Below are 19,137 nucleotides of genomic sequence, written 5' to 3'. Positions count from 1 at the left end.
CTGAGTGACATTGACTTCTTAAAAATGTGTTAGAATAGCAGAATAAAAGGTAGAAGCATTTTTGTACATCCTAGCTTTATTTAGTTCATGTATTCCACAATCTTAAAAAAAACTTTCATGATCTCATTTGTCTACTGGATATATTTATTAAGACAAAGGAACATAGGAGCTCTAAGAAAAAGATTGAATTAAGGAAGACTCTGACCAGTAATTTCCCACTTGTGTGTTATTTCAAGTAATGGCTTAGAACCTGGGGAAATGTTAATTCCCTCTGCTAGGCTCATGGAAGAGAGGACATTTTTCCCCCATTTTTTAAAATTGATTAGAGAGAGAAACATCAATTTGTTGTTTCACTTATTTATATATTCATTGGTTGCTTCTTGTATGGGCCCTGACTGGAGATTGAACCCACAACCTTGGTGGATCAGGATGACAATCTAACCAACTGAGCTACCCTGGTAGGGTGAGAGGACTTGTTATTCATTCATTCACCAAGTAATTATTTTTAAATTGATTTTAGAGAGGAAGGGGGAGAGAGAAACATCAATGATGAGAGAGACTCACTGATGGGCTGCCTCCTACACCCCGCACTGGGGATCAAGCTGCAACCCAGGCAAGTGCCCTGACTGGGAATCAAATTGTGACCTCCTGATTCATAGGTCAGTGCTCAACCACTGAGCCACACTGGCCAAGCCAGCAAGTAGTTATTGAACCCCTACTTATGGTAGACACTATACTATGTAAATATACATACTATTAAAAAAAAGACATTTATGTATGTTACTTTTGTTGTTTTGTTACCAGAAAAGGGCCTGGCCCTGATCAGGTCTACCTAGGGCCACTGGTAGTGTGTGGGTTCTTGACTTCGTGCAGGAAAGATTTCATAGTATGAGTCCAGATGGTTTTTAGAGGACATTTATTAAAGCTGAGTGAGTGAAACAAGGAAGGGCCTAGGATAGACGAAGCAATGGGAGAGGGACTAGGTGGGGAATTGACCTAGACTGGCCTGCTTTGGCTTACTGGGAAGTCAGAGAAAGGGGGCACTGGGGAATAAAATATTCTAAAATATTTATGTTTATACGGGTGTCCCAAAATATATATAAACACGGTTTGAATAATTATAAGGCAATGTTTATTTAAAATACTTTCTGAAAGTTTGCGTTACACCAGTTCATTTTTGCAGATGACCTACATTAGTACCCGTTTTCGCTAACTGAAAGAAATCCAAAGAGGATTTTTGTTTTTACCAAAAACTGTTACTGTCACTGTTTCTATTTTTCTCTTTGTTTTAGGCTCAGGATATTAACATCAATTAGGATGAATAATCTTGTGAGTCACTAGGGGATCAGAAAAGCTTGACCACCTATTTACAAAAATGGCTTGATGTGAGGAAAGAGCCCATTCACTCTGCAGCTTCATGAAATTCTTTCAGATACCCCCAAATTTGTTATTCGGTAATGGCACAAGCAAGAAGAGAAATTGGTTCTGTTCACTTCCTCTAAATTGAGGCTCTGCACAAGATTTTCAGACAAATAATGCAACAGAATTTGAATGTACTAGTCTTTTCTCTACTTAAACTATACAAACCATTTTCTCCTCTGTAGATATAACAAGTGGAGTCAACTTTTTAATATATAATATATAGTTATTAGCCTAATGTTCTTTACTATGGCAGGTGGTTAGGCCTTTTGTTTTGTTGTTATTGCTAAAATTCTCATATGAATATCTCCAAATTGAGCATATTATCTGGAATGCCATTATGTAGTCATTCAGTGCCTATTAAAGTCTAGGGACTACTAGGCACTAAGAGCCTGCCCTCATGAAGTTTAGATTCTAGTAAGTCCTAATAGGGGAAAACAGATTTAAAAACATGTATAAACATGTATACATATATAATGTAAATATTTTAAAATATTTATTTACATGGGGTGTCCCCAAAAATGTATCTCACACTTTGAATAATTATGAAGGCAATGTTTATTAAAACATTTTCAAAATTGAGCTATCAGCTGTTAAAGTGTGTATACATTTTTGTGGACATCCTGTATATGTAACACATACATGTTAAACATGTATTTACATACATATAGACAAATATTTTATAAATTATGCATGTATATTTACATGTAAATATATCTATACTAATGGCCCAGGGCACAGATTCGTGCACATTGAAAGGAAATTAATTAGAAGGTGGCCGATGGGGTGGGACTGGGCGAGAAGGGCCGGACACGCCCTGGAGCCAACCTCCTACAGCCCCTCCCCGGCCAGCCACACCTGGGGTGGAGCATGGCTGGAAGGGCGTCTGTGGAGTGAGCGGGGTCCCTCCGGCAGGTGGGGTCCCTCAGCCTGGCCTGCGGGGATGGGGCCGAAACCAGCTCTGTGACATCCCCCAAGGGGTCCCGGAGTGCGAGAGGGCACTCTGCAAAGTTGCTGTCGTAAAGGGTGTGGAACGCAAACACAAGTGAGCAGTAAACCAGATTCAGAGCCGACAGTGCCCCAGCAGCTACATAACCCACGGCTGAAGGTGGAATCACGCAGCCCCAGGAGGAATTGGACTTCCTCTTCTCTGGTTTTGGGGTGCATCACCCGAGAACCACAGCTGCCAAGTCACTGCAGCTCAGCAGCTCCTGTGCTGAGCGTCTGCCCCCTGGTGGTCAGTGTGCATCATACCTATCAGCCGGGTGGACAGTGGCTTAGCCTTTTATATATATAGTTATGTGTAATGCATGCATTTATTTTATATATTTTATACATATATTTTACATGTAAATATCTGTATATATGACTATATGTATGAAACATGCCAGGTGATAAGTGTTATGGAAAAAAATAAATAGGGTTAGGAGAGAGGAAGTGCTCGGGCAAGAAGTTATTTTAGGTAGTCAGTCAAGGAAGGTCTCTGATAAGGTTTGATCACAGCCCTGAAGGAAGTGAAGGGACTATGTGAGGAAAATCAGCTGTTGCTGTAACCAAAACCAAGGTTCAGCTGCCTGCCACCACAAAAACCAAACTGATGAAACAGGCTAGTAAGCCAGGACAAGCAGAATAAGGAAACTGAGATAGTTAAACAGCAGTTTGCAGCCATCTACAAAATCTCAATGCTAAGCAGTTTGTGGCCATCCAGTAAATCCTATCGTCCTTAAACCAGGGACACTTAAGAGTAAATGGTTTGCACTTTTCCCCAACCAGAGGGTGAATAGCTTAAATCACCCCACTCAGGAAGACAGCTGAAATCCAATTAGTGTCATTTTGCCAACCACACCCAAGGACAAATGAAGTTCCAACAATAAACCTCATTCTGATGAATTTTTTATTGAGATCCTCCCATAACACCTCCCCTAAATGCTCAGCCTTTAAAACCCTTCAAAACGAAGGTCCAGCATGCTCTCCCTCCCAGGAGCATACCCATGCCTCCCCTCCTACTTTTCTCCTAAACTCGAAGGGACCAGGAAGGCAATAGGCTGCAGCAATTCGTCCCAGACAAATTCCGTGAACCTGTCCCCAAGGCCTCCTTTTCTCATGTCTATTTGATTTTTAGACCAGCCAAAAGAACCATGAGGCTAGAGAAAAGTTTCTCCACCCCTACATAAGCGCCTAGCACTTGGAATTCCCGAAGTTGTCAAAGTCTTAGACAAGTGCCAAGCCCATCTTTATTTTCTTGCATCCAATTGTGATAAGCCTAAGTATTTCAAGTTGGTGGAGGCCCTTTATTGGAAAGAAGCCTGTTGCGTAGAATTGGATGCATGATGCTATGAAACATTCCACTCATCAAACTAATTCTCCTTTGTTCCCATTCCATGTTTGCCTAGCAACTTTATGATTTGATTTGCCACATACATCTGCCAATAACATAACATTCTAACTTAACATTTTACCTTTTGTTCTTTTTTTTCCTGGGGTACTTGAAAGTACTAGAAAATGTATCTTTACCAGACAGTGTTTGAATGTGAAAATAAGATATTCCAAATAGCTATTTTACTAGGTTGGACTGATCCAACCTCAAGCAACAGGTGGTAGAGACATTAAAGGAAGGAAAATAAAAGAGCCCTAGCTGGTTTGGCTCAGTGGATAACGTGTCAGACTGCGGACTAAATGGTCCTTGGTTCAGTTCTGGTCAAGGGCACGTACCTTGATTGCAGGCTCCTGGCCCTGGTCAGGGGCATGCGGGAGACAACTAATCAATGTGTGTCTGTCACATCAATGTTTCTCTGTCTCTCCCTCTCCCTTCCACTCTCTAAAATAGAAAAAATATCCTCAGGTGAGTATAAGAAAAATAAATAAAACAGGTCCTGTGCACTTGGAAACTATGTGAAAACATCAGTACTGATTATACCAAAGTCAACCAGTCAGACAATTAAATAGAATATTTAATACAGACAAAATACTTTTTAAACACAATCTCTAATTTTAAAATTTTGCCTTATTAAAAATGAATCAGTAAGTGTCTTGGTAATCATCATACCAACAAATATTTTATTGGTTATAAGGGCAAGCTGAATTCAGTAACAAAAATATGTAACTAAATTATATATTAATATAAAGAGATAAAGAATTGAAATAGATTATTTTGATTTACTTAATCAGAGACCATGCATCTCAAACATAAATTTGTAATATTTTTCCTTCCAACAGCACTAGAACACTAAAATAAAGTGATTCTGCACAATTACCCATAACATGTACAAAGATTCCCAATGCCTCCAGTTATTTTGAAAAAACTCTAAACAAAACTCATTACAATACCTAGTTGCTTCCAGGAGTCATTAAGATTTTACTTCTGTTCCTTGAATTATGTCCCGAATCTTCTCAGCATCATTTTGTACAATTCTGTTAGACGGATCAATCTTAAGTGCAGCTTCATAATCCTGTAGGCCTATATTTATATAGCAATAATGATCAAGAAAATAGTTCATAAATACTTACTTGTATTATCTAGACAATATATATTTTTAAATATGTTTTTAGAGAGAGAGGAAGGAAGGGGGGAGAGAGAAACATGGATGAGAGAGAAACCTCAATTGGCTGCCTCCTACACACTGCCTAGTGGGGATGATGCTTGAAACCTGGACATGTGCCCTCGTCAGGAATCCAATAGGCAAACTCTCTTGGTGCATGGGATGATGCTCAACCAACTGAGCCACACCGGCCAGGGCTTGGACAATATTTTTTAAAAATACAAATAGCCACTAAGAATATGGCTCAGGACCAGTACCAGGCTTTAAATCAGATTCACATCTTCACACACATGGCAGTAGCTCTAACAGACTGCAGAAATTTTTCCGTGATTTTGCGAGTAATTATAATGAGTTCATTCAGGATTCAGAAAGAAGCAGTTATTTCAAATTCAAGAACAAATAAGCTAAAAGCTTAAATTCATTAAAGCATGAACAGAATCAATAAAAGTCATATAATGAAAGGACATTTTTATCGCCTCAATGAAAAAGTAATAAATGGGCCCTGGCCAGGTAGCTCAGTTGGTTAGAGTGTCATCCCAATAAGCCAAGATTTCAGGTTTGATCCCATCAGGGCACATAAAAGAATTAACCAATGAATGCATAAATAAGTGGGACAACAAATCTCTCTCTCTCTCACTTTCTCTCCCCTACCTCCTTCCCTCCTTCCCTCCCTCCCTCCCTCCCTCCCTCCCTTCCTTCTTTCTCTTTCTCTCCCTTCCTCTCTATTTCAAAAATCAATTAAAACAAACGAAAAAAAAAAGAACCCTGGCCTGGTTGGCTTAGTTGGTTGGAGCTTCCTCCTATGCACCCAGAGGTTATGGATTCGATTCCTGGTTGGGGCTTGTAAGGAGGCATCTGATCAATGATTCTCTCACATTGATGCTTCTCTCTCTCTCTCTCTCTCTCACTCTCTCTCTCTCTCCCTTCCTCTCTCTAAAATCAATTAAAAAATATCCACAGGTTGAAGATTTTTTTTTAAAAAGTAATAAATGGCATCTTATTTAGAAATTCTAAATTTCTAAAAATAATTTTGGTAGACAATTCATACTTTATATAATTCATAAACTGTAGTTTATGGTGGGTTTTTTTTTTCTGTAGTTATAGCTACAGAATTCCTTTGAGGAAAATTGGTTAAGAAAGAAAGCATTGTGGATGGGTTGGTAAATCATTACCAATAAAACAGTAGGAAGAATTTCTTTGGGAGGAAGGAAACTTGAGTTCTAAGTGCTGTATTGATTTGCCATGCTACTTCAGACAAATCCCTTAACTTTTCCAACCCTTCATTTTCTCATCTTTAGCTCAAAAAAGCCTGATGCTACTATAATTTGAAAAGATAGTTTTATAATGTTTCATTCCTGTCTTGGTATTTTTTTTCTCCTCATGAAGCTAGATAAGATACTATATTAACATATATACATAATATAAATGCTTTGGTTAGAAAAATCTTCTAAAAATGGCAGTAATAAGTTTAAAAATGAACTCAGAAATAATAAAACTTTTAAAGGCTAGAGTCCATTAGGCCTTGAATTTAGGGAAGCTAAAAAACCATCTGGGAAGGAGGTATGGGAAAAGGAGAACTGAAGATGAAACCTCGCTACTACAATATTTTGCCTTTGGAACAACGTGAGTAGCTAACTGTAAATAAGCCCTAAATACATTAAAAATGTAAAATAATAACAATTAAATAAGTGAGATGGCTTCAATACACTTAGTTACAAACCTTAGTACAGTGTTACACATATATACATAACAAGTGCTTGCTTCGGCAGCACACATACTAAAATTGGAACATACAGAGATTAGCATGTTCCATATTTAAAAACAAAAACAAAAAACACACAAACATAGGTAATAATAATACATTGTGGTAGATCAGTTATTTCTGAGCACATGCATGTGTGTGACCAAAGAAGCTCATTTTAAAATTTCCATTATATCATAAGTGAGTCATTTATATCCTATATCACACATCTTTTCATGGAAAAGTTGATATCACAGCATTTCCTAGATCTACACTTGTTCACATCTTGTTCTAACTCCCTTATATAAGAATCAATTTTTAAAATATTTCAAAAAATTTTTGTCAGATAAGTTACAAAGATTAAATAAAGTCATAAAAATATAAAATAATGGAGTTCTAAACAGTCATGATCTTAAATAAGCCTAATAACATTTTTTTCCAGAGTATAATTTGAAACTTGAAACATCTCTTTTATTTTCTTACCTTCTACATACAATTCTAGTTGACAGAATGCTGTTCCACGTCGTACATATGCCTTCATTCTTGCATTAGCATTGTCTGCAACAGGTGGTGTCAATAATTCTAGTGCCTTACAAAATAATAATAATAATGAGGGGAAAACATAACTTTCTAATTCAAATCTAAACAAAAATATGGTAAAAACTTTAACTTTAAAAACAAGCCTCAAGCTCTCACCCACCTAAACTTTTGGCTTAGCCACTATAGGCATTTATTAAATACATATATTTATGTTGAGCAATTTAAGGAATTGTTCAATTGTTCCTATATGAGACTCATACCCCTCTTCTCCAAAGTTTTAATTCGGTTCATCATCTGAAATCTCTAAAGCTTTATCTTTACTAGCAAGAATGATTAAGTAACATTTTTGGCTCTTTATATTCAAATTAGATGATTCAGTTTATTCGTTTATTCAGTAAGTATTTGTTTATGTACAAAATTGTTCTAGTAAAGGGAAAACTAGATTAAAAAATATTGTCAGATGGTCAGTAGCTTAATGAGATCAGAGTATGAAGACTTAGTCGTTTCTTCCATATCCTCAATTTCAAGAACCCACATAAGAGATTTTTGCATTGATTTTCCCTTAAAACAAGTTACTTTGATATGAAAAAAAAACTAGCAGTGTAAGATAATGACATATCAATAATGAAAATTAGGATATACTAAGTTACTCTGAAAATGTGAAAACAATTATTGAGATAGGCTTTTACTGTGCAAGCGGCAGTGATACCAAGTATTTTTCCTTCCACCTTGTATTATGTGTCCAAAATTTTAATAAGAAAAAGGGTGAGCACAAACTGACAGCCATTTGCTCATTTCCATGTGAATTTCAACTGATAGACCAAAGCAATTTAGTAGCAATTGATAGGGGATTTCTAATCTAACTTAAAGGCTCAAGAAACTTGTGCATGCAAAAAAAATAAATAAATTTTTTTTTCCAGAAAAAAAAAAATGTAATAAACACGATGATTGTTAAAATCCTTTATTATTTAAATAATTCTCAATTATTTAAGTTTGACACATAAAAGGTAAGGTCATCATTTACACCAATAAAAAGGAGTATAACAATTTTAAAGTATCATATGTAGATAAATATATATACCTTAGAAGAATCTTCGATGGCCTTGTGTAAGTTTTTTAATTTTAGGTGGCAAGCAGCCCGATTCAGATACAATAGTGGAATCTTAGTATTTAGTCTTATGGCTAAGTTGTATGCATTAATAGCTGCCAAATAGTTTTCTGTTGCAAACAATTTGCTAATGAGACAAAAACAAAACAAAAATAAACAATATTAATATTGAAACAGAAACACAGAAATAATATCTAATGATATTTGGCAAAGGGAATGGCTTATCTCCTTTTCTATTCCCTGTATAATGGAGGTTATAGGCTATACTGACTCCACATATATCAGGATGTAATCAGCATGACCTCACCCCTACCTCCAAGGGTAGACATAAGTAGTTTAAGTTCATACACACATTTTCATCCTCCTTGCTACAATGATTGACTCAGGGATGGTGTTATAACCTAACTTGGTCTATTCAGAATGAAGCCTGTCGCCCTAGCCAGTTTGGCTCAGTGGATAGCATCGGCCTGCAGACAGACAGAAGGGTCCCGGATTTGATTCCGGTCAAGGGTACATGCTTGGGTTGTGGGCTCAATCCCCAGTGTGGGGCATGCAGGAGGCATCCAATAAATGATTCCCTCTCATCATTGATGTTTCTCTCTCTCTCTCTTCCTCTTTTTTCTTCTCTGAAATCAATAAAAATATATTTTTTTTAAAAAAGAAAAGAGAATGAAGCCTGTGACTTTGTTTCCAAAGTTAGAGCATGCAAAATTGGATAAACTCCCCCTGCTGGGTACAAATGAAGAAAGCACACAGCCCAAACCGTGGCTGAGCTTTTTAAAAATATATATTTTTTATTGATTTTAGAGAGAGGAAGGGAGAGAGATAGAAAGACAGAAACACCAATGAGAGAGAAACATCAATTGGCGCTCTCCTGCACACACCCGAATGGGAATCTAGCCCCAAACCAGGGCATGTTCTCTGATCTGGAATCAAATCAGCAACCTTTTGGTGCATAGGATAACCTTCAACTAACTGAGCCACACCAGCCAGGGCTACATTCTTTTTTTAAAAAAAAACAAAAAAACAAACAAACAAACAAAAACACTGGTTCGTTTTTATTTTAATTTATTTTTGCATGTTTAAAATTTATTTCAGGAAGAGGGAGAGAGAGAAACATCAATGATGAGAGAGAATCATTGATCTGTTGCCTCCTGCACACCTCCTACTGGAGACTGACCCTGCAACCAGGGCATGTGCCCTGACCAGGAATCAAACTGTGACCTCCTGGTTCATAGGTCAATGCTCAACCACTGAGGCACACAAGCCAGGCAGGGCTACATTTTTTAAAGTTCAATACTACTTTAAATAACCAAAAACTGAATCTGAACTCAGAAATAGTCAAGTTTCAAGAGAAAAAAAATTAAACCTCTGTCTAAAAAATAATCTTTGAACACCAAACTTAAACAGAGAAGCTAATGTCCAGTCAGCATGGCTCAGGGGTTGAGTGTTGACCTATGAACCAGGAGGTCACAGTTCGATTCTCAGTCAGGGCACATGCCCAGGTTGTGGGCTTGATCCCCAGTAGGGGGCGTGCAGGAGCCAGCCAATCAATGATTCTCTCTCATCATTGATGTTTCTATCTCCTTCTCTCTCTCTTCCTTTCTAAAATCAATAAAAAAATATATTTAAAAAAATAAAATAATATATAAACAGAGAAGCTAATAACCATCAAGTCTACCCAGATGCCCTAAATAAGGCAATGCTAATGAAAAGAATTATACAAAAGCACTCATTTAATACATATTGAACGCTTATTGTATTCAAGAGACATGGACAATTGCAAACTCCTCTAATTTTTAGAAAGAAACATTCTAACTGGCAATGGCCAAAAGTGTCAAACATTCTGTACAACAGCTGAGTGTGGGAGAAGCAACAAAAGCGGGAGTGTTAAGAAAGAAGCAAAGCGGAGGGAAGTAATGAAAGGAAAAAAGAGGGAAATCAGAAGTAGTGGGCTTAGAAACTGGAACGGGGTAGGGAGCAACACGTTCCAACGGAAGACAGAATAGCTTTGTCTTGTGGGCAGTAGGGACTGTAGTACCCACGTGTCCCCCAAAGGACTTTGAAAGGCCTTGTCTCCTCCAACATCTTGTCTGGGTATAAAATACACTTGGGTATCTCAAGAGCTTCTGAAACTGGCATGTGTGCCTTAGGCACGTCAACCACTGCAATTTAGCACTCAGGGTAGAAGGAGGAAAAGGATGTGACATAAAAACAAAATGACAAGTCAGGCCATAATAGGTGCACTGCAACACAATATTATGGGCTGTAAAACTCATATAAACAAGCAACTGAACAGAATTATAATTACATCAAAGAAGTCATCTTAGAATATGAAATCTAAACATCTTTCAGTCAGGCAAAAGGGAGCAGCATAAATAACTATCATAAACAAACAGAGCTTTAAAATGCAGCAAAGCAAGGCATATTTGGCCGCTCTGTACTAAACGTAGGCAGGTATGAGGGGCTGTTGGGAGGCAGTTCTCCGTGAGCCTCCCGCATGTCTTATGTCAGATCCACTGACAGATTTTGTATGGGACATACAAAAGATGTCTGTATAGCAGACAATCTTGAAAGACAAAGATAGTGTCTCTTTCTGGGGCAAAGAGCAGATTTGTTGTTGCTCAGTAAGATATAGACAATAACTCCCTGCAAGGCAAAGGTTGGACAGGTTTGCTCACAATCTTATAGAAAACTGTGCTCCCTAAGCTTAGCCTTCTCCGCTGTGGTGCTAACCTACTGTGTGTATAGCATTCACCCAGCCCCACCTCTGCACTGAGACTTGAGGGACAAAAGGAACCAACGTCAATGAAGCTCACACTGCTTGCCATGCCTTGAATAATGAAGTCCTTTGTCTTTGACACACGAGTCTCCTGTCTTCCGCCAGCATCCACTAAACTGTGGTAGCTAACTTGTTACTGTCTTGCCAAGGCATGGACCCAAACCAAAGTATTACAAAGAAATTCAATTTGGCAAGTAGAACCGAAAGCTGTGTTGGGAGAAGATATTAACAGGTGGCAGACAATCAGCATCAAAAAGTTCAACATGAGGGAAACTAGACTTTGGGTGGTGAGCACACAATCGAGTATACAGATGTCAAATTATAATGTTGTGCACCTGAAAATGATATAATATTATTAGCCAATGATACCTCAATAAGTTTAATTTCTTAAAAGTCCAACATAAAATAAAAGGACATCCAGACAGGAAGGTGAAAATCCATATTCAGAAACTGCAGTCATACAGAAATTCAGACAAGTTGGTACTAGTTTAGTCTGTCAGCAAATAGCAGGCTGCTACATACAAAGTTGGGGTTCAGAAGCAGAATTAACCTGAGTGGCAAGAGAGAAAACAAAAGCAAAGCAGAGCCTCACTCTAAAAAGCAACAGCGAGGATACAAAATCTGGCACATGGCCAAGAGAATAGAAAGAAAATTCAAACACTAGAACTAGAGTAGGTGACCTTATGTAGCAATAGTACCACGATGCTGGATGCTAAATTATAGAATTATTCATTGATTCTATATCCTTGATTCCCTCCTATCTAACATTGGAATTTGCTGAGTTATGCAGATGGGATTCTACTGTGGGGGAAAAAGAGACTTGAAGTCTGAGATTAAGACAGAGTTAGTTAAAAACAAACAAACAAACCAAAAAACCTCCAATAAAAATCACGCACAGAGTAATGTCAGTGGGACAGAACAATGGTCCATCTACCTTGTATGATTACAAGTGTCTGGAAGGGTAGCAATTAAAGTTATTTAGACTCTAAGTCACGTAAGGCTGTTAAACAGCATCATATCTAAATAGGAGCACCTAGACTCTGTTTTATGTGAGATGTTCTAAGTAAAAAGCTTCTTGCACATACTGTTAATTGGAAGAGGTAAAATGCTTAAATGAGCAAATAAAATTAAGATTATATATTTTCCTGAAAGGTAGATTCGACATTTAAAACTAAGACACAGCAACAGAAGGCTAGGTAAAGAAAATGAAGACACTCTGTGGCTTTCTCTACAAGATTATTTTTTAGTACATATAATCGCCTCAAGCAGCGGTTGCCAACCTTTAGGACCTCACGGATAACCAGTGGTCCACAGACCATCAGTTGGCGACCGCTGTCCTAAAGAGTTTCCCCAAGCTATTGCTCTTTTGAAAGGCGTGCCCACCTGTACCCTTTTCTGAAAGGGTAGCACTGTAAGGACAGCTGGGCTATTTTTGCCCGTGTAAATATAGAAGGCTACCATAAAACACAGCCTCTGGAGATGAAAGCATTTCATCCTTTGGCTTAAGTACAACACATTGCTTCTGAATCAGTTCTACTATGACTGTTTCTATCTTCTGTACTGCATTACATTGCTGGAGAGGATACACTTCTAACAATTCTTACATTTCCTTTTATCTGTTTGCACTTGGCATTATGATTAACAGTACTCTGCTCTGTTTCTCTGAACATCATTAGTTACTAAGTTTTCTTCCATCTCTCCTCATTTTTAACTCTCTTCTTGTCCTCTTATTTTGCATCTCTTTCTTGTTCTACATAATTGAAGACTGTAAGGCAAAATGGTACAAAAACATAAAAACACTGAAGTAATTACAATCTACCAGTCATGGCTGCCTCAGTCAGGGCACATACAAGAATCAACCAATGAGTGAATAAATAAATGGAATGACAAAGAAATGTTTCTCTCTCCCTCCCTCCCCCCACCCCCCCGCTCTCAAATCAATAAACAACAAAAAATTTTTTAAAAAGGAACTTTAAAAAAACCTGTTAAGATAATAAATTAGTATTGTTTTCAGCCACTAAGTTTGTTATGGCAGCAATAGGAAATACAAAAGTTTATATGATATATTAAACAATATCTATTATTACTTTAAAATATGAATTCAAATTGCCACTCAGAATGTACCAGAACTCACTGTTTTTGATAATTGTATAAAAATATTCACATGTAGTCATATATATGTAAATGGGGAAAAAATTACCTGAATATAAAATTATAATTTATAAGATAATTTGCTAACCTTTTAAAATATGGATATGAATAATCAAAGAAGCTCTAGTTTTTAAGAAACAAGTTTTTAAGTGAGGTATTAGGTAGAACTTATATAAAATGTAAGTGAATGAAAAAGAGATTTTAATAAGCCATCCAAAAGATGTGATATTTTTCATTTCTATAACATTTAAATATTTAAAAAATAAAAATAAGAGCCTTACTTACTTATTATATGATCTGACTTTTTTTAAATATCTTTTTTTATTGATTTCAGAGAGGAAGGAAGAGAGATAGAAACATCAGTGATGAGAGAGAATCATTGATCGAGCCCACAACCTGGGCAGGAATCTGACTAGGAATGTGTCCTGACCAGAAATCTAACCGTGACCTCCTGCTTCATAGGTCAATGCTCAACCAGCCAGGCTGATTTGACCTTTTCATATGAGGGGCCCTGCCTACCTAATTTGTTTATTTGCGTCATCTCTTCCCAAGAGCCACACACAGAAGCATATATGTCAAGATAGCTGGGAAATGTGAGAAAAATGAATGGCTACATAAATTTATTTTAAATCCCATGGCCAGAGTCCAAACTTACTTTCCTTTATCCTTCAACCATTCTGGGTTCTTTTCTTCTTCTTTTAAATCACTAAGTTCAGGAATATCAGTATTCATTGCTCTTTGTGCCTCTGCTTGTTTGTGTAGCCACTGAAATGAGAATGAAATCTTTTAGCTTTTCCATCTTGCTACATAAAACAGAAATAGTAGCCCTAGGCAGTTTGGCTCAGTGGATAGAGGGTCCGAAGGGTCCTATGTTCAATTCCGGTCAAGGGCACGTACCTCAGTTGCAGGCTTCTCGCCAGCCTGGGCTTGTGCAGGAGACAACCAATGGATGTATTTCTCTCACATAGATATTTCCCTCCGTCTTTCCCTCTCTCTTCCACTCTCTCTAAAAACCAATGAAAAAAAAATATCCTCGGGTGAGGATTTAAAAAAAGAAAGAAAAAGCAGAAACAGAAATACTACCTTATATGGAGTGAATGTGTCCCCCCCAAATTCATATGTTCAAGTCATAACCACCAATGTGATGATATCTGGAGATGGAGCCATTGGGGAGTAATGAGAGTAGGGCCCGAATGATAGGGTTAATGTTCTTATACAAGAGGAAGAGACCAGAGTGCACGTTCTTCCTCTCCACCGCCCAACCCCTGCACCTTGATCTTGGACTTCCCAGCCTCCAGAACTATGAAATGAATGTCTGTTGTTTAAGCCACACCTAGTCTATGGTATTTTGTTATAGCAGCCGGAGCAGACTGATACAGTACTTGAAGGTGATTTTAATTTTTATGCATTAAAAAATGTTAACTAGCTGGTTAAGATTAAATGTATAAAATTTTCTAGTCCAAATTTCATCCAAATTTGGGAGTTTGTGTTATTTCACTCTTCTTGTTCTTATTTTTCTATATTGAAAAAACTTTATAATTATAATAATATTTTATAATAACATAAAATAAAACAATAGCAAATATAAATGTAATATTGTTTAATAAGAAATGTTAATATTTATAAATTGTTATTATGCCTTAAATATCTTCAATTACTTGCACAACTTTTTTTTCCCCTTCATCCTCACCTGAAGACATGTCTATTGATTTTAGTTCTAGAAGAGAGAGAGAGAGAGAAAGAGAGAGAGAGAGAGAGAGAGAGAGAGAGAAACACTGATGTGAGAGAGAAACATCAAGCTGCTCCCTTCCTTATGTGCTCCACCAAGGATCAAACACACAACCTAGGTATGTGTCCTGACCAAAATCAAACCACATACTTTTGGTGTGTGGGATGATGCTCCAACTAACCGAGCCACCTAGACAGAACTATTTCCACAACTTTTCAATTGAGAGAAGTATCAGTTCACACCTTACCATAAAGAAATGCAGTTGTTAGTACTTATATAACTAAAGATACAATATTTAAAATCTTAAAGCTCAGGAACTTATAAATGATGAAAGATATTAACTCCAAAGCATCAAACATTAGAATACCTGACATTAATAATTAATTGTAATATAATATACTAGTAGCTCGGTGCATAAAATTCGTGCACTGGGGTTGACGGGGTGGGGGGAAGGGCCCTCAGTCTGGCCTTCACCCTCTCCAATCTGAGACTCCTCAGGGAATGACCAACTACCTGTTTGTGCCCACACTTTTAACAGATAACAGCTCCATTGTTGTTTCTTTCTTATGCTTAAAACCATTAGAATTAGTAGGTATTCAAAGTGTGTATACATTTTGGGGCGACACCCTGTATATCTCTAGTCAGCGGTGAAAGAAACCAACAGCAGATTTGGAACCCCCAGGCAGGGAACCTCGCTCACTCCCCACGTCTCCCCACTTCACTTTCCACCTTCGTGGGCAGCAGGAGAATCAACGTTTTCTCTCATTAATTCAGAAAAGCACATCCTGTCACCCGCTGCCCGGCAGGAGTGCACTAGGCCCCAAGCAAGCGAGGCTCGTCAGGGCAGCCTTCGCTCATGGGTGCTGGCACCCAAAGTGCACATTCCTCCTCTACAGTCGCACCAACTATCCCACTGTTTCACTGAGAGGACGGAATTCCTCTCCGCCTCTGGGTTCTTGATTTTGAACGCTGACCGAAGGCACCTCAGCAAGGGCCGCCTGCGCCCACCAGGTGTGTCTGTCTGCACCTGCTCCTGCCTCAGCACCAGCATTAACCCCCAGAGGTGATCTTGTAGCTGCACTGGCCTCCGTGGGAACAGGGCATCACCACTCCGCCCTCTCACTGTCATCTCACAGGCGCCCACCCTCAGCACCCAGAACACCCAGACACTCTCCAAAGGACCTGAGCGCATCAGAGGAGATGTGTGCACATCCTGTGGGGGTGTTAGGCATGCTGGGTTGATGGAAGTACAGTGTAGAGGTGGTGGGGGAGGGGGGGGACTTATGCACGCCTTGGTTTGCAACTGTTGCAGGCGCAGGAGGGTGACAGTGTGCTGGGGGATGTTCGCGCACCAGGGGGTGATGTGCACACGGGAGGCCTCTGGCTTCGCAGATTCGCAAACCCCCGTGGTGCGGCCAGGAGGACGTCAGTCTGGCCCGCCACAGTGGCTGTCCCTGCGATCCTGCACCTTCTGGGCCAGGAGGCGGATCCTGCGCAGCCACTTCTGGGCGCTGATGGCCTGCAGGCGCTACTTCAGCTCAGCCTGCAGGCTCCGCTTGGTGCACTCACAGCTGTCACCACCGCCATGTGGGGAGTACAGGCCCGCCCTCCACTGGCCTGCCTCCCCTGTCCGTCCAGAGGCTCTCTGTGCTGCTCACCTGCCCAGAGTGACTGGGGCTGGGTGGAAGCCAGGCGTCCTGCCCTGCCCAACCCCGGCCGATCTGCCCCTGTGTGAGCTGCCGCCCCGCCAGGAAGGGTCACAGATCTGGGTCCTGGTCCCGCGGACAGCCTCAAGCACTGCCCCCCGCCCGGCAGAGTCACAGATCCGGGTCCCAGACCACAGATAGCCTTGCCCGCTGCCGCCCGCCTTCAATATGCAAATTAGCCGCCATCTTGTTGCTTTAGGGTGGGGGTCCCCACTGGGGTGCCTGGCCAGCCTGAATGAGGGGATGATGGCTGTTTGCAGCTGGTCACACCCCCTTCAGGGTGGGGGTCCCCACTGGGGCCGTTTTCAGGCTGGCAGGTGACTGAAGCTCCCAACTTCTCCTTTTTTTCTTTTTCTTTTTTTATTCTGGGATTTATTTACCTTTTATGGCTGTCACTGGAGCTGAGAGCCGGCTTAAGCTCTGAGGACCGGCTGCAGCTCAGACCTCAGCTGCTGAAAGCAGGTACTGGGTTTGTTTTGGTTCTATAATTGCAACATAGTTGCTTAGAGTTGCAGCTCAGAGGCCGGCAGCAGCAGGCGGGGAATCTTGGCTTCCTCCTTCACTGGAGCAAGCAAGCCTCCTGTTCGCTTCAGCTGCCTGGCTGCCGGCCGCCATCTTGGTTGGCAGTTAATTTGCATATCGCCCTGATTAGCCAATGGGAAGCATGTTGGAGCTACGGTTAATTACCATGTTTGTCTATTATTAGATAGGATTAATAATAAATTTCCAAATCTATTCTTACCACCACATATACTGATCTAAACTTTACAAATCTATTCTAGAAAATGGTGTATCTGATAAAATAAATGGCACATGCAACAGTTTATCTCCTGGAATAAGCAAGACTGCTGTATATTAAATCAGTGTTTTCTCATCAGCATTCTGGAGCCAAAAAATAATCCTGTAAAATATATTTTTCTCATAAGGAAATACTAAAATATATTCATGAAGTAATGTCTTCAGTTTAATAAGTACTTAAGAATTTCAGACACACTAGTTGTTTCAAACACATGAAATAAAAAATAAAGAATTTTCACTGTGGTCATTGTACTAACAGCAAGTACACCTACCTCCTCTTCTTCTGCTACTCGTGATTCCCGGAGAGCAGTTGGGAATACTCGAGGGGTGAAGTTGACTTGAATACTGCCTACAGAGCGAGGAGCAGGAATACTGTCTTCCTTTAACTTCTCAGAAAATATGTTTTCTGAGTTTCTCCCTTCAAAAACAGTATTAGTTAGTTATTTAGTTCTCATTTTCTAGTTAATAGTCAAACTGATTTTTAAATAAATTACCCATCAAAGGTACTTCTAAAATCCTATACAAATAAACCAAAGAAACTTCCTACAAGAAGAAATGTAAAATCCACCATTGAAAGTATGGCAGCTAGCCTGGCCAGCGTAGCTCTGTGGTTGTTTCAACCTAGGAACCAGGAGGTCACAGTTCAATTCCTGGTCGGGGCACATGCCCGGGTTGCGGACTTGATCCCCAGTGGGGCACATGTAGGTGGCAGCCTATCAATGATTCTCTTTCATCACTGATGTTTTTCTCTCTCTCTTCCTCTCCCTTCTGTTATTAAAATATATTTAATAAAAAGAAAAAATAATTTCAAATGCATGTATTAAAAGATTAAAAAACATAATTAAAACAAGTTGGACAAAGAACACAGAAAACCCCAAAAGAAGAATCAAAATAAAAGCAAAAAAAAAAATGACAAAATAAAAACAAACACAGGAATTAAGAGAACATAAAAATAAGAGAAACAACAGAAAGGATCAACAAAACCAAAAATTACTTTTTTTTTAACAGACTACAAAAATTTGCAAAATGTTGCAATAGTTGATCAAGGAAAAAAAAATAGTATTAGAAATAAAGAAATGATATCCGTATAGACAGAATAGGGATAAGCAAATAAGAGAAACTTTATGCCAATAAATTTGAAAAGATAATATGCATAATTTCCTAGAAAACAAATTACCAAAATTGACTTGAAAAAAAACAACACAGAAAATCTAAATAACTGGTAACTATAAAGAAACTAAATGTACTTCCATAAATAATCCATACCTAGACAGTGTTAGAAATAGTTTTACTAAACCTTCAAGCAACATATATTTCACATGTAACCAAATTGTTTCAAGGGATACAAAAAGAAAAAAGTTCCATAATTTAGAGGGTAACTTGCTATCAAATCTGGACAAAGACAGTATGAGAAACAAAAAAATATAAGTGAATCTGCCCTGGTGGGGTACTTCAATTGGTTAGCAGTCGTCGGCAAACTGCAGCTCGCAAGCCACATGCTCCTCTTTGGCCCCTTGAGTGTAGCTCTTCCACAAAATACCAACTTCTGCGCATGGGCCACGAAGTTTCAATCACACTGTACGTGCGCACCCGCACATGGTATTTTGTGGAAGAGCCACACTCA

The 19,137-nt window shown here is 39.0% G+C and overlaps 1 protein-coding gene across 1 annotated transcript in view; it reads right to left on the bottom strand.

Moving 5' to 3' along the window:
* Positions 1–4,453: 4,453 nt before the first annotated feature.
* The window catches only part of DNAAF4 (dynein axonemal assembly factor 4), a 35,906-nt gene continuing 21,222 nt past the window's right edge, over positions 4,454–19,137 (bottom strand). The window contains exons 5-9 of the mRNA XM_059670525.1: positions 17,786–17,931; positions 13,936–14,045; positions 8,321–8,474; positions 7,183–7,288; positions 4,454–4,876 (exon numbers count right to left, since the gene is read on the bottom strand). Coding sequence (XP_059526508.1) covers positions 4,767–4,876; positions 7,183–7,288; positions 8,321–8,474; positions 13,936–14,045; positions 17,786–17,931 — 626 coding nt within the window. The 3' untranslated portion in view covers positions 4,454–4,766. The remainder of the gene's footprint in view (positions 4,877–7,182; positions 7,289–8,320; positions 8,475–13,935; positions 14,046–17,785; positions 17,932–19,137) is intronic.

Source organism: Myotis daubentonii, chromosome 1, assembly GCF_963259705.1.
Source record: "Myotis daubentonii chromosome 1, mMyoDau2.1, whole genome shotgun sequence".
NCBI classification, from domain to species: domain Eukaryota; kingdom Metazoa; phylum Chordata; class Mammalia; order Chiroptera; family Vespertilionidae; genus Myotis; species Myotis daubentonii.
The sequence above is the reverse complement of the archived record's forward strand: the minus strand, read 5'-3'. Positions and strand labels throughout refer to the sequence as shown.